Source organism: Phocoena sinus, chromosome 9 (genome assembly GCF_008692025.1).
Source record: "Phocoena sinus isolate mPhoSin1 chromosome 9, mPhoSin1.pri, whole genome shotgun sequence".
NCBI lineage: Eukaryota > Metazoa > Chordata > Mammalia > Artiodactyla > Phocoenidae > Phocoena > Phocoena sinus.
In genome coordinates this window covers 15631064-15644112 of record NC_045771.1, presented here as the reverse complement: position 1 = coordinate 15644112, position 13049 = coordinate 15631064, and the positions used below count along the sequence as shown (strand labels likewise).

The following is a 13049-nucleotide window of genomic DNA, read 5'->3' as shown; positions in this document are numbered from 1 at the left end:
GTGTCAAACCTCATCCCCACCCCCTGCCCAAAAGGAGCAACCTAGTTCAGCTGTCAGATTCTTATATAACACTCCCTTTATGTGAGCTAGGTTCCAGAGTCCTAACACTTCACAGAAATTCTTTCTTAAACCTGGTACTGAGGCCTTTCATTTACAGTATCCATTTCTAAGTGCAAAGTCAAGAGCTGTGAATAGAACCTCACTGGGGGGTCTGGGTTACTCAGGTCTCACCCAGTAAAAAAGTACGTGTTCTCTGAACTTTTGCAAGACATCTCCTCCACTAAGCTAATCAAAGAAAGGAAAGAGGAAAAGCTGTTGACATAATGAAAAATATATTAATATGTTTATCATTAACATTGATTCTTTATGATTGATGGTTGTGCTAACAGTCTCTTATTTTCCAAAACTGAGGTTCAGAAACCAAAAGGCTGCCACTATTTGACACCTTCAGGGCTAACCAGGTATTACTGACTCATCTATGGGATGGCTCTGGGGAGGGAAACAAATCCACTGACATTGTGGGCTTAACCCTGGAACAGAAAAGGTGCACACACCCATTAACTATTTGGAACCAATCTGGTATTATCCAACTCTTCTGCATCCTCTTGACTCCATTACGTCCTCCTAAAGGGATAACTGTTTAGTTCCCCTTACTCACCCAAGCAAGGAGTAGAGGGCAGAGGTCTTTCTCATAATAGCAGCAATTGGTCCTTGGATCCCCTTACGATGGCCATTTGAGCTCTCACGTTGATGTCCCTGGTCTCTAGACACAGATTCAGTTGTGGGAAGAACGGTTTCCCAGAGATCAAGCCCTGCTGTATGGAGGGCTGGAGACAGTGACGTCAAGGAAGGGTAGGTCAGGGAGGAAATGAAATCCTCAAGGCACTAAAGACAGGCGCTCGGAGTTTGCTGCCCTTTTCCTTCTCCCTCCTTATTCAGAAGAGCTGGTTTTCTACTCAGCCTAATCCAGGAGACTTAAAAACCCAATCTGGTTCCAGTGCGTCAGGTGGGTAAGCTGACCCATTCCCACTGACATACAAAAGCTTGCCTTTCTTATCGTCCAAATACTACTTGAGTTAATTCTATATTCGTACCTTCTTAGCCGCCCTCTCCCTCCCCACGCACACAGGCTGCCTGTGTCTGATAATTACAAGACATTTTAAAGAGAGGGATGGTTCCATAGTGGCCCATGGTTAGCAGACACCAGCCAGGCCCAAGAGGGTCTAGAGCAGAAGAGAAGGAGAGAAGGTAGAGAGAAACAGAAGCGGGGCGCATGCTAGCAACCTTCCTCCTGCACAGCCCAGCCGGTCTCAGCCCTCCCCGGCCAATGGAAGGGACAGTGAGAGGCATGCAGAGGACCGAGAGGGCTGCCAGGACCACTGCAATCCTGATCCAGCTTTACATCAGTGCTAAGAAGATGACTTTGGCTGTCTCCCAGCCAGAACTCTCTCCATCACAGTAGGGAGAGAGGAATCACTGACGGTGAGCCCCAAAGGTACCAGATCTGCTTATGAGGTCTGACAGCAAATGCTAATGACACCAAATCCTATGTCTGCTATGGAACAGAAGGCCCAGGTATAGCTTAATCTCTCCTAAGTACAGGTTCCAATGACAATGTAGATGAGAGACAGAAACGGAGACAGAGTGAGAGTTAAAGCTAAGGGTGCTTCAGCTGCTACTAAAAATAAAATACAAAACGTGAGCAAACTTCTTACACGAAATCTTTTACAAGCTAGGGAAAAACATTTAAGGGGAGTCTTCTACACTATACAGTAAAAAGTCAATTTCCATTTCTTATTTGTATGAAAGAGGAAAGTTTTTTTTTAAACTACAAAAGTTACTTTTAATCATTAAAAAAAATAAGAGTAGGTTGGGGGATTAGGTCGTGTCTCTTTGGGTGAGCTGCAAAGTAGCCAAACCTGACTATAAAGGGTAAGACTGTGGATACACAAATGTCACCTACTCTGACCCCAGGAACAGGCCTCAGGCTCACCTCCTGTGTTGAGGCAGAAGAGGAGGGGGAAAGCAGAAGTGTCAGGGGAGGTGGAGAAAGACAAGCTAGCAGGGTTGTCTGAAACGCCTGCTGTCAGGGACAGGGCTTCCCTTCCCTGTTATGGGTATGGGACAGAAAAAGCATCTATCCACAGAGCCCCAGACCTGAGCGAGGCACTGCTCCATCTTTCCCTGTGAGTTCATTCTACAGGAGGACACATGCTTAGGGAGATTTCCCAACTATAATTATAGGGCTCCAGCAAAAAAAGAAGAAAAGAAAGCAAAACATGGCCTGGAAGGATTGGGGATCCCAGAGCCTAGGGTGCCCTCCTCGCTCCAAAGGCCAACAGAAGACTTTTCTAGCTTGGAGGGAGGCGTCCGGATGTCTTCAGTGTGGTTGCCCAGGGAAGCCTCAGCGAGCTAATAAATACTATTTACAAATGGGGAGGAGAAGCCAAGGAGGCAGAACTAGGGGCGTGTGGGGACACAGATGGTGGAGAAATCCTACAAGCAACATGATGGGGCAGGTTTGCCTGGAGTAGAAAAGCCTGATTCCTTCAGGCATTGCACTTGCGGCCTGAGAGTACGAAGGGGACGCCTCGCTCCAGCTCCAGGGCCGGAGGACGAGTCAGCGGGGGCTCAGCGCAGAGCGGCAGGAGAGACCCAGGCTGAGCAAAGGCAGGACGTCAGTCGGTGCTTTGCCAGATTCCAACAGGCATCCTGGTATTTTTGTGGCTCGAGTTGAACGAACAAGCGTCAGCTCTTCTTCAAAGAGGCGGTCACACCCACCCCGGTGAGAAGCAGGCAGTATCTTTTTGGCACTGTCGGTAGAAACAAGCCTGCTGGCCCCACCCCTGACCCTAAGATAATTTCCTATGGCAGTAAGCAACAGGGAGGGAGAGAAGCGGGCTCCCTTCTGCAGGGAGGGACGTGGGACCGGGGGAGGCGCTCTCTCACCGTGGGTGGAAATCCCAGGCTGTCCTCGTATCCAAAGCCATGACTGCACGTCCAGGTCTTCGGTCAAGATCAGGTGGCAAAAAGGAAAAGCTTATGACAAAGGCGGTTTGGAGACATAAAGGTAGAGTGAGAAGATAGAGGGAGGTGGCGACGGTCTCTTTAAAAGGTGGCGTTCACTCTTCTGTCGAGTTCTACAACTTTTAGTGTTTCATTCCCCTCCAGTTTGGTGCTGACCCTGCGAAGGCATCAGAAGGAAAAAGAGGTCTTACTACCAATTACCTCATGCTCGGTAGGATGACACAATCATTCCATGACTGCGACTCTGCAGACTGGCCCAAGCATGCTTCTCGTCCTCTCCCCTGTTCCCGAAGTCTCCCGCTACCAGCCTATCCGTCATCCACATTCCTGCCTCTAGCCTCATGCCAAAGGAGACATTCCAGCCCAGAGGATAAACATGGCAGTTTGATACTGATTTGTTGTACATTGCTTTAAACGATTGTATTTCTTGAGGATGGTTAGTCACCCCTATGCTAAACTCTGGGAGGGAGAAAATAAAAGGATAAAGACTGATCCTTGGTCTAGAATAAATATTTTCTTTAAAAATCTAGATAAAGATGAAATCTTTATAAAGATTAAAAGATTCTAGATAAAGACTAAAAAAAAAACCACCCAAACTAACTTGAAATAACAGTAAATATATAACAGAAAATAAATACATTATTAAATTATGTAACAGCCTAGAAAGACTCTAGGCATTCAGAGGAGGACTATGAGGGCTCTGGTATCAGGAAGGCATCCCAGAACAAGAGGGATTTCAATGGGGCCTTGAATAGCTGAGACAAGAGGAGAGAAGATTTGTATCATGAGTCAAGTATTCTTCTCTACTCCTAGTGGCAGCTCTACAATTTGCTAAAATAGGAATAATAATAATAATAATGTCTAACCTCTTCAAGTATTTCAAAGGATTTACTGTATATGTCATATTTACATAGTGCTTGAAATAGTAAGTGCTATAAATAATAATAAATAATAAAGCACTAAATGCATGTATAATATAATGTAAACATATAATAGTATATATAATTATAAACTTTCCCCTGCAACATTAGGGGAAGAAAATTGAAGAATCTGAAACAAAGTCTTTCCCACTTGCATTGGAATAGCATCATTTCTGGGAGGCACAGAGGCAGAGTTCAGCTAGAGCACAAACCACACCATGTATAACCAGGATTGGACGCAGACGCTCCTTCCCGTGCCACTTGGTGTACCCAGGTATCTCCCCAGCGTGACAACAAAGCCCAGCAGTTGTACAAGCCTTTGTGTTTACACAAGGACTGTTCCTCATAACTATCTAAAGGAAACACCTCATGGAGAATTGGAGACAAATGTATGTTATTTTCAATATGGAAACACATACAGGCACAGTGCCTCTCGAAGTGTCCTTCAATATTAATATGTAATTATAACTATATAATTAAGGCATGTTTATTTACATATAAATCATAAAACTACATACTGACATATAGCATGACATATATGTATCTCTAGTTGGAAGGAAGCTGGGGGATGTCTTGAGGCTGCATTTGCATAGCGAGTACACTGCTGTTACTGGACTGTATGTTTACTTGTGAGGCTTTGAGGGAGGAAGGGAGTCAAGCCCCTTCCCCCAACGCTTGGAGCCACCACTGCCAGCTCCCCAGAGGCGCAGCAGCCACGGGGCCAGCTCACACCAGGTCTCTTCCCCAATCTCTGCTAGGGGCAGCTGTTCACAACCAATAGTCTCTCCAGAGTCCGGGTGCTGGAAATAGGTCTTGAAAAAGCCAAAGGTACGACTAGGCCAGTGGGGAAGTCTACACCCCACACTGCACGTTGCTGACGCATAACCCATCGTCGGTGCCTTAGAGGAGGTGAATCTGTATCTATTTGACTCACAAGTGCTGCTGCAGCTCCAACAGCACTGATTTCTCCAGGCTGGTCTCATTTGATATAATGAAACGGGGAAGATCCACGTCAGGCCTGGACTCCAGCCCTGATGCCCTGAGCAGGGAGGAACCTCTGTCCCAGCGCCCAAGCTCCCCAGCCGAGGCGGAACTGGACGGCTCCTCCAGGGGAGAATGTTCCTCATAGATCAGCAGGTTCCTGGATCTCACTGAGAACAAAGCAAAGTAACAGGTGTTACGAGAGACCACAAGGGTACATCACATCCCCTCACTCGATGCCCAGGGCTGGGAGCAGATGACAACTCATGGGTTCTTGTTGCCCAGGACACAGGGTGCCAACTGGAGTTGGCTTCCTATAAAGGCTTCAGGATTTCAGAGTTTTGTGCATTGAAAAATGATACCAATTATAAAAAGTCTGGGAGAACAATAGAAAAGCAAATAAACAGGAAGCATACTGCCACCCCACTGCTTTGAAAATAAAACTCCCCTCCGTGCCCCACCCCCAACCATCTGGGGGAAACAATTTGTGGACAATAGGAGTCAAATACTTGGAGATGTCCAGAGGCAGCTAAAATAAGCATTCCCAGTGAGTAGGTTTTGCATAGGGAGAAGGTAAAAGGGCAGAAAACTGTGTTTTCATTTAAAACTGGAGAGAAGACACACAGCCAACGTCATAAATAAAACAACGGAAACATTCTCTTTTGTTATACAGGATAGTTGCATAGCTAGATGGCTCCTAGCAATTTTCTACAACAGAGAAACTATGCTCCCATTGGCTTCCAATCAAATTTAGAGATACATTCCCTTAGGGAAAAAGAATTTCCGGGGAGAACACTGAAATTATTTGGTTGAAATGCTAGCCTTTCTGTCATATACCTGGCAGGGATACACCTACCTCACAAAGACCACAGATCTTTCAGAACCACAAAATTATGCCTACCCCCCAAATCCAGTACCCCCTAATTCCACCCTTGTTCTTACTAGTGTATCTATTTTATGATCCCTACATATCACCTCTTTATTTCCTACATACTTAAAAGAGATCATTGATCTGGGTGAGAACATCACTTCTGACACCTGATTCTCCAAATTTTCTAAATCTTAGGCATAATATTTTGTAAGACAGGCTGATTCTTTAGTTTCATTTTATAGATGCTTACTATGGTCGCATACAATTCCACTGAGTTGAATTCCTTGAAAATGTCATGGAAAACTTAAAGTTCTCCCCACTCCTTCCCCCCAAATGCGCATCCCTCTCCCTTATCAGAACTCAAAAAGAAGACATCAGAATTTGCCAGGGAACACAGTCTAGAGTAGTAGTTTGCAAACTGTGCTCTGCTGAGCTCTAGAGAATTCCAAGGGGTGTCTCAGCCCAGTGGGTGAGTGCCACAAGGGGAGACCCAGCAGCCTGGGCACCAGACACCCCCATGGCTCTCCTCCTCCCTTCAATGGAGAAGCTACACTTTTACCAGTTCTTAAAAATTAGACTTTCATATGTAAACAGAAGCCAAGAACACTTCCTGCAATGTCTTGGCGGTCACAGCGATGACAGTTAACTGCAGAGTAACTAATTCGGGGGCAGACGCTTGTGTGGGCCTATTCAATGAATGTTTTTTATGGGGGAGAGGGAACAGTGATATTGAATTGCCTTCTCCCAAGGAACGGATATATATGCATTTTTGTGGATAAATGATTTTGAGACCACTGCTCTGTACCCAGGGACGTTTATCATATAGCTATTCTAAACCAAGTGGTTTAGTAAAGTCCTCCCATCTAAAAAAAAAAAATCAGACTCTCAGATAAGACTTCTTTCAGTAAGTTAAGCTTTGAGAAATGAAAGAGAAAAGAAACAAGCCACCTCCCAAGTTGCTGAGTGCTGTCTTACCAATGGAGGCTGTGTAGGGCTCCTGCATGGAATGCTGGCTGGGCAGGGCCATCTTGGTGGCAGAAGGATAGGGCCCATAGCCCTGAAAGAAGGTGCCGAATGCAACGGCAAAGCATAACACAACAACCTGCAGGACGAGGAGAGAAAGTGGAGAGCCGTCAATTCCGAGATCCACAGAGTAAACCTTTACACCTGCAACACCTGGGAGGTCCAGAAAGACAACTCCCCTCCATCAGGCCAGCAGATCGTACGCAGTCAATCACTGTCTCATCATAGTGGAGGGATAGCCTCAGAGTGAGCTGTGTGGTCCCTCGAACACCCCAGCACTTGGACGTGGCAAGTTGGGGAGAGACTGGAGATTGGGGAGTGGGCCTGGGCAGTAATGGTGTTGTCCCTTCAGGAAACTCACCATGAGGCAGGTGCCAGTCTGCGTGCCAGCCAGCTTGCAGGTGCGAGAAACCTTGCCCATCACCAAAGTCTGAAGCTTCTGCAGCTGCTGCAGGAGAGTTCTGCAAACACAACAAAAAAGCCATGAAGGGCGTCTGAGAGACAAGAGAATGCTTGTGGGTGATCTCTGCCCCAGGCTCCAGGGAAGTGGCTATGGCTTATGTGTCTGAATTTGAACACAGTACCGATAAAAAGGTTCCCCTGGTGAAGACACATACGCCACTGTCTTCCAGCACCAGAGTCATAGAGCTTATGGGGCTCAGGATCCGCCCACATGAGCAGCTTGTCCATTCTGTGCTGTTCTGAGTAACAGTCATCTCTATGCCCCAAATCATCCCTGATAATCCCGGGATTTGTTTGTCAGCCATTGAGAAAAAAAATAAGTAAAAATTGGCTGGTGATGGTGAACCAAGGAGAATTCGTTCAACCAAGAGAAGAGAAACATTGAAGAAGATACAAGAAAGGAGAAAAGCATGAAGAAGAAGATGCCGGGCAGAGAACACGTGGAGGGGTGGCCAGAGGAGATGGCTGTGAGAGGAAGTGGTAGCAACATCTCTGAGCAGCCGGTGCTCAGATGGTAGATCTGAAGAGAGGGAGAGAGACGGAGAGGAAGACAAGAATGGCGGGGAGGCAAACAGCCACGAGCACCTCAAGCCTGTGGCACTTGAAGGCTCACAGCACCTCCATAGGCAGAAATGAAGCCCAAATATGAATCAGGAGCAAAGAAGCCTGCTCAGCTGGACACACCTTCAGAGCCAGGATCTTGGAAGCCGTCCTCTGATGCAGACTCTGATGTTTCTCCAGGAAAATACACAGAACAGGAGCAAAAGAGAGTTGTTCTATCCCTAAAAGTGGACAGCTGTGCACACCCGTGCAAGGGAAGGGTTTGAGGATGAGAATAGTATGTTTTGCTCTGCGTGACATCAGGTCACAGGAGGAGCAGATGGTGAATTTCTTTGCAAATTCTGAATGGTGCAGCCATAGAAAAGGATCTCACAGCACACACGCCTGAATTAGAGCCTCGGGGATGAATTCTGCGTGAGCAGCGAAAAGAGCAGAGACTGCCCCTCGCCCCCATCCCTCCTCTCCAAGCCCAATGCACTCGGCAAGGTGGAGAGGTTTTACAAGCAGATGCTTTTTTCTTGGGTCTCAAAGATTTTCAGAAAATTCATGCTGTGATGGAACATTAGAAAGTCAGACAAGTTCACCGAAAAACGCTGAAAAGCAAATCACTCATTTGCAGAAGAATTCTGGGCTTTGGCAGATTAACTTGCCTCCACCACAGCCCATCTCCTGAACAGCTTCCCAGTGCTGGAAGGACATGTAGGTTTTCCCAAGTTTGCAGCTTCCCCTGTGACCAGTACCAGTGAAACTAGTTCCCTCAGGTTTAAGCCAACTAAGGACAGGTTGGCAGTAAGACTATTGCTTTTAGCAGTTCAATGGATAAGAGCAGAGGCAGAATTGGAGCCCACAGCACGTACAGCGAAGGCTCTCTGAACTCAGTGACCCCATGTGGTCCCATCTACACTGTATTTTTACCTTTTACAGTGGTTTTAATTTAAGCAAAACAAAATCATTCATCCCATTATTTCATATCGTTAAATTCTATTAATATGGAGGTCTTTTTAGTCCTTAGCTATATGTTTTCTTGCTTTATGGTTATCTAGAAGCATAATCACAAGTAGTATAGACTGGTTTATGTTTCTGTACATTCAAGCAACACGTTCTTTAAAAGAGTTTTGTGAGTTACTCAAGGCTGAGAAATACCGATAGCATGATTACTATAAATTCTACTTTAGGAAATTGTGTCGTTTGTGACAACATGGATCAACCTGGAGGGCGTCATGCGAAGTGAAATAAGCCAGACAAAGAAAGATAAATACCACGTGGTGTCACTGACACATGGAATCTTTAAAAAAAAAAAAAGTTGAACTCATAGAAATAGTAGACAAGTGGTTGCTAGGAGCTGGGGTTGGGGAAATAGGGAGAGGTTGGTAAAAGGGTGCAAACTTTCAGCTATAAGATGAATAAGGTCTGAGGATCTAGTGTAAAATATGGTGACTCTAGGTGATAAAACTGTACCAAATAATTGAAATTTGCTAAGAGCGTAGAACTTAAATGTGATTACCAAAAAATAAAAATAAGGTAAATAGGTCATTAACTTGATGTGAAGAATCCTTTCACAATGTATACATGTATCAACTCATCACGTTGCACACTTTAAATATCTCACAATTTTACTTGTTGATTACACCTCAGTAAAGATGGAAAAAAATTAGAAGTTTGCAGTTAAATGATCATATGATGCAGCAAGTGTTTTTCCCCATCACACTTTCTTCTCCCAGGACCTCCCAAGAGCGCCCCATTCTTACTGGCTTGCACGGCTGCCTTTTCAAAGCTAAGAGCTGAGTGACAGACCCACTTCCTGGGTAAGCGTTCCTTCTGGCAGAGCTGAGATCTAGTGGGCAGTGGCACACATTTTATTGACAACATCCTGTAATGCCAGCCCCAAAGCTCTCTTTGGGTTCTCCCTGCTGTATTTCTGGAACTCGTGGGGAAGATACACAGGTGAGCCATAGGTAAGACCTACGCTTGACCGTGTGGCACAAACCTTTTCTCTCATATTCTGGCCTCCTCCTGTGGTGCCAGTCAACAGGGTCTTTGTTACCAGCTAAACTACAGAAAGGGGCCTCACTGTTTCCTTGGTGGCCTGCTGAAGAGCCACGTCTGTAATGCTGGCTGCCACTTCTGATGGGCACCTCAACTCCCACGGGGCACCCTGCTGCCGGCGCTGGCAGCTCCATTAGGTGTTGAAGCTCAGCTGTGCTCTGTGCATGGAAGAGTTGGTGGAGTACATTCCTCTAACCAGGCTTCCATTAGACAGCAGATTTCCAGATGTTACCACAGCCATTTACTTTTGCTCCAAACTCTTAAGGTGTTTTTAAAGCGAAATCGCCATTTCCATTTTTACCAACAGTCCCCATTTACCCACAACCTTCCTGCACCTCCTCCCTGCCCAATCCCTGCCCTTTGTCCAGTCTTCAGAGCATGAACCACTGAGAAAACCAATTCCACACAATACTCAGAATCACTCCTCCCTTCCAATTTCTGATTGTGATCACAAGGCCTGGGACCCCTTCCCTAGGATGAACAGTCTCCCAGGAGGCTCCACAGTCTGTTCTGAAGACAGACCTCTGACAGGCCAGACACACCTAAACCCCAATGGTATAGTGCCTTAGGCTCAAGTTGGAAACCCCAGCTATAGGTGTGAAGTGCTATCAGTTTGGAGGAAGGGCCATCTAAGTCTGGCTGGGCGAGCAGTAAGGGCTGTATCTTTACTAGTCGTGTGGCGCTTTACTCGGCATTCATCAGCACATCCTTTCCAAACTCAAAGACAATTATATTCTGAATCCACCGCAAATGAAAATGTTTGTTTAATGGCCCCTGATTTCTAACAGTTTATAATCCAACTCTTTAAGATGAGCAAACATGTAGTTCAAAATAGATTTTTCAGTTTGAAATTTTGGTGGAAAGCAACAGTGATTTATAATGCGCTGTTTCCTGCTGCTTCTCCTACTCGGATTAGCAAAGGTGAACTCGTGGGAATGATGACACTCTGAAGGCCCCATCCATCAGCAACAGAGAGATTTCACCCAAGGAAAGCAGGTTAACTCATCCATTCCCCAATATCTAAATAGATTTCCATGATGTGATAAAGTTTGGGAAATTCATAGACATTCATAAAACAGAAACGTTCTTTTTTTCTTTTTTTTTGCGGTATGCAGGCCTCTCACTGTCGTGGCCTCTCCCGTTGTGGAGCACAGGCTTGGGACGCGCAGGCTCAGCGGCCATGGCTCACGGGCCCAGCCACTCTGAGGCATGTGGGATCTTCCCGGACCGAGGCACGAACCCGTGGTGCCCTGCATCGGCAGGCGGACTCTCAACCATTGCGCCACCAGGGAAGTCCTGAAACACTCATTTTTGTCATAAGGAAAGAAAATTATTAGTGATTGAGTGTCCACTGGCTGAGTTCTAGAACTTCATATACTGAGATACTATGTAAAGGTTTCAAAGACATGTAACCAGTAACTAGAAGACCTAAGATGTAAACCCAAACCTATCTGACTCCATAGCTCACGTGCTTTCCAATTCAGCACACCATGGTACCCAAACCTATAACCTAATAAAATTAATGATCAAAAGATTTCTTAGTTAAGTAGATTTTTCTTAAATCCAGTGACATTAACATCTTAATGAGGGAATTCCCTGGTGGTCCAGTGGTTAGGACTCGGTGCTTTCACTGCCGAGGCCCGGGTTTGATCCCTGGTCAGGGAACTAAGATCCTGCAAGCTGCGCCGTGCAGCCAAAAAAAAAAAAGCATCACATTGACAACTGCACAACCAAGAGATGTGTCCACCATTAAATAAGAAAAGATTACAGTGACCAAACTGCAGACAGAAGGGCCACAGTGAATCTGATGGCAGTGAGATATATACTAACAAAGTTTCAGTGATCTGATACAAATAAAAGCAATAGGGTAAAATAAACATTTCCTGGCAGATCTCTGGATATACCAAAATAAAATGCAAATGATGGATAAAGGAATAAGAGGTATTCCTTAGCCCACGTCAAGTGTCAGGAAGTCAAACCTGAGCTTTGTTTAGGAAAATGGAAGCTATAAGACCTGTCCCTCCACTGGACACCAACAGAGCTGATGAGATGGCTTCAGGATTACTAAGTCAGTAATATTCACCAGAACACGGCGATAAGCTCCCAGGAAGAGAAACCTGAATTTAGATCTCAGTACCATGGTTTTTAATCACTTTCCTTAAGTCCTGAGTTCAGGCACTTAGTCAAAGTTAATTCTCTTGACCTCACCAGCTAACAGAATAATGAGAGAATCCGCTTCTGGGGTAACTCTGGGTTTGCTGAAACAAATACACCTTTGCAGAGTGCTTGCTATTTCTTTCCACTGATGACAGATGAGTCTCCTTACAGGAAAGCCTGGAATCTCACAACTGATATGTTGGTCTGAGATGATGTGGTACCTTCCCTGATGCCATTGGGATAGATGCCACGGCATGAAGCATTGGGAGCTTGGATGACAGCTGTTACCCTGTTTGCATAAAGGGCCGGCTGGAGAAAAGGCAGCCAACAGATGAAATGGAAGAATTATTTTAAAACTAAAGCTATAAAAAGTCAATCATAGGACAGACTCTCTTTCCAACAGTACGTTCAGAACTCAGTTTAAACTTCTCCTTTATTACTGTATGCTAAATCATCAGTGATCATGGCTAATTATGGCTTAATGAATTCTTGGGCTTCCGGGAGCAAGGTCTTAATTTAGAGAGATGTTTATCTGGGCCAAGACATTTCTCACAATTTGTTAAATTGGAGGGTCCAACACTTGATTGAAAATGTGGATTTTGTCCTGTGGTGAGATGTAAAAATAAACCTTATGGCTGTCCTCACACAGCTCCTAGTAAAAGAGCAGTTAGAGACAGCTGCCAGCCTTGCCCAAAATAAAGCATCACCCTGTATCTTGGGAGGCACATCAAAGGAAATTGGGCAAAACATTCAAAAGTAGCCGGCAGTGTGAGACACAATCTTATAAAAACTGGGAAATGCATCAACAGCCTCGTGTGTTTTCTTGTATTTGGTTTAATTTTGTTTTCTTATGTTTCTGTTATTGAAGGGAAACAGCAGGGGTTGGTGTGTGGAGGGAGCGAGAGAGAACAAGCTAATGATACAGTTACTGCATCTTATACTTTGAACATTCTAGTACCTAATTTCCCACTGGAGTCAGAAACTAGGACCCAGCAAAAATA

General features: G+C 45.3%; 1 protein-coding gene across 2 annotated transcripts in view; it reads right to left on the bottom strand.

The window, feature by feature from the left end:
- Positions 1–13049, bottom strand: part of CREB3L2 (cAMP responsive element binding protein 3 like 2) — a 116777-nt gene that overhangs the window by 980 nt on the left and 102748 nt on the right. The window contains exons 9-13 of one of the 2 annotated variants that reach the window (XR_004351410.1): positions 7184–7283; positions 6775–6901; positions 4882–5098; positions 2950–3184; positions 1–827 (exon numbers count right to left, since the gene is read on the bottom strand). The exon at positions 1–827 is cut by the window's left edge and continues 980 nt beyond it. Coding sequence is in view for 1 of the 2 variants with exons in the window: in XM_032642889.1 (XP_032498780.1) it covers positions 3109–3184; positions 4882–5098; positions 6775–6901; positions 7184–7283 (520 nt within the window). In the remaining variant the exon portion in view is untranslated. Of the gene's footprint in view, positions 828–1828; positions 3185–4881; positions 5099–6774; positions 6902–7183; positions 7284–13049 lie in introns of those variants that run through there. The other variant, XM_032642889.1, reaches the window with a different exon arrangement.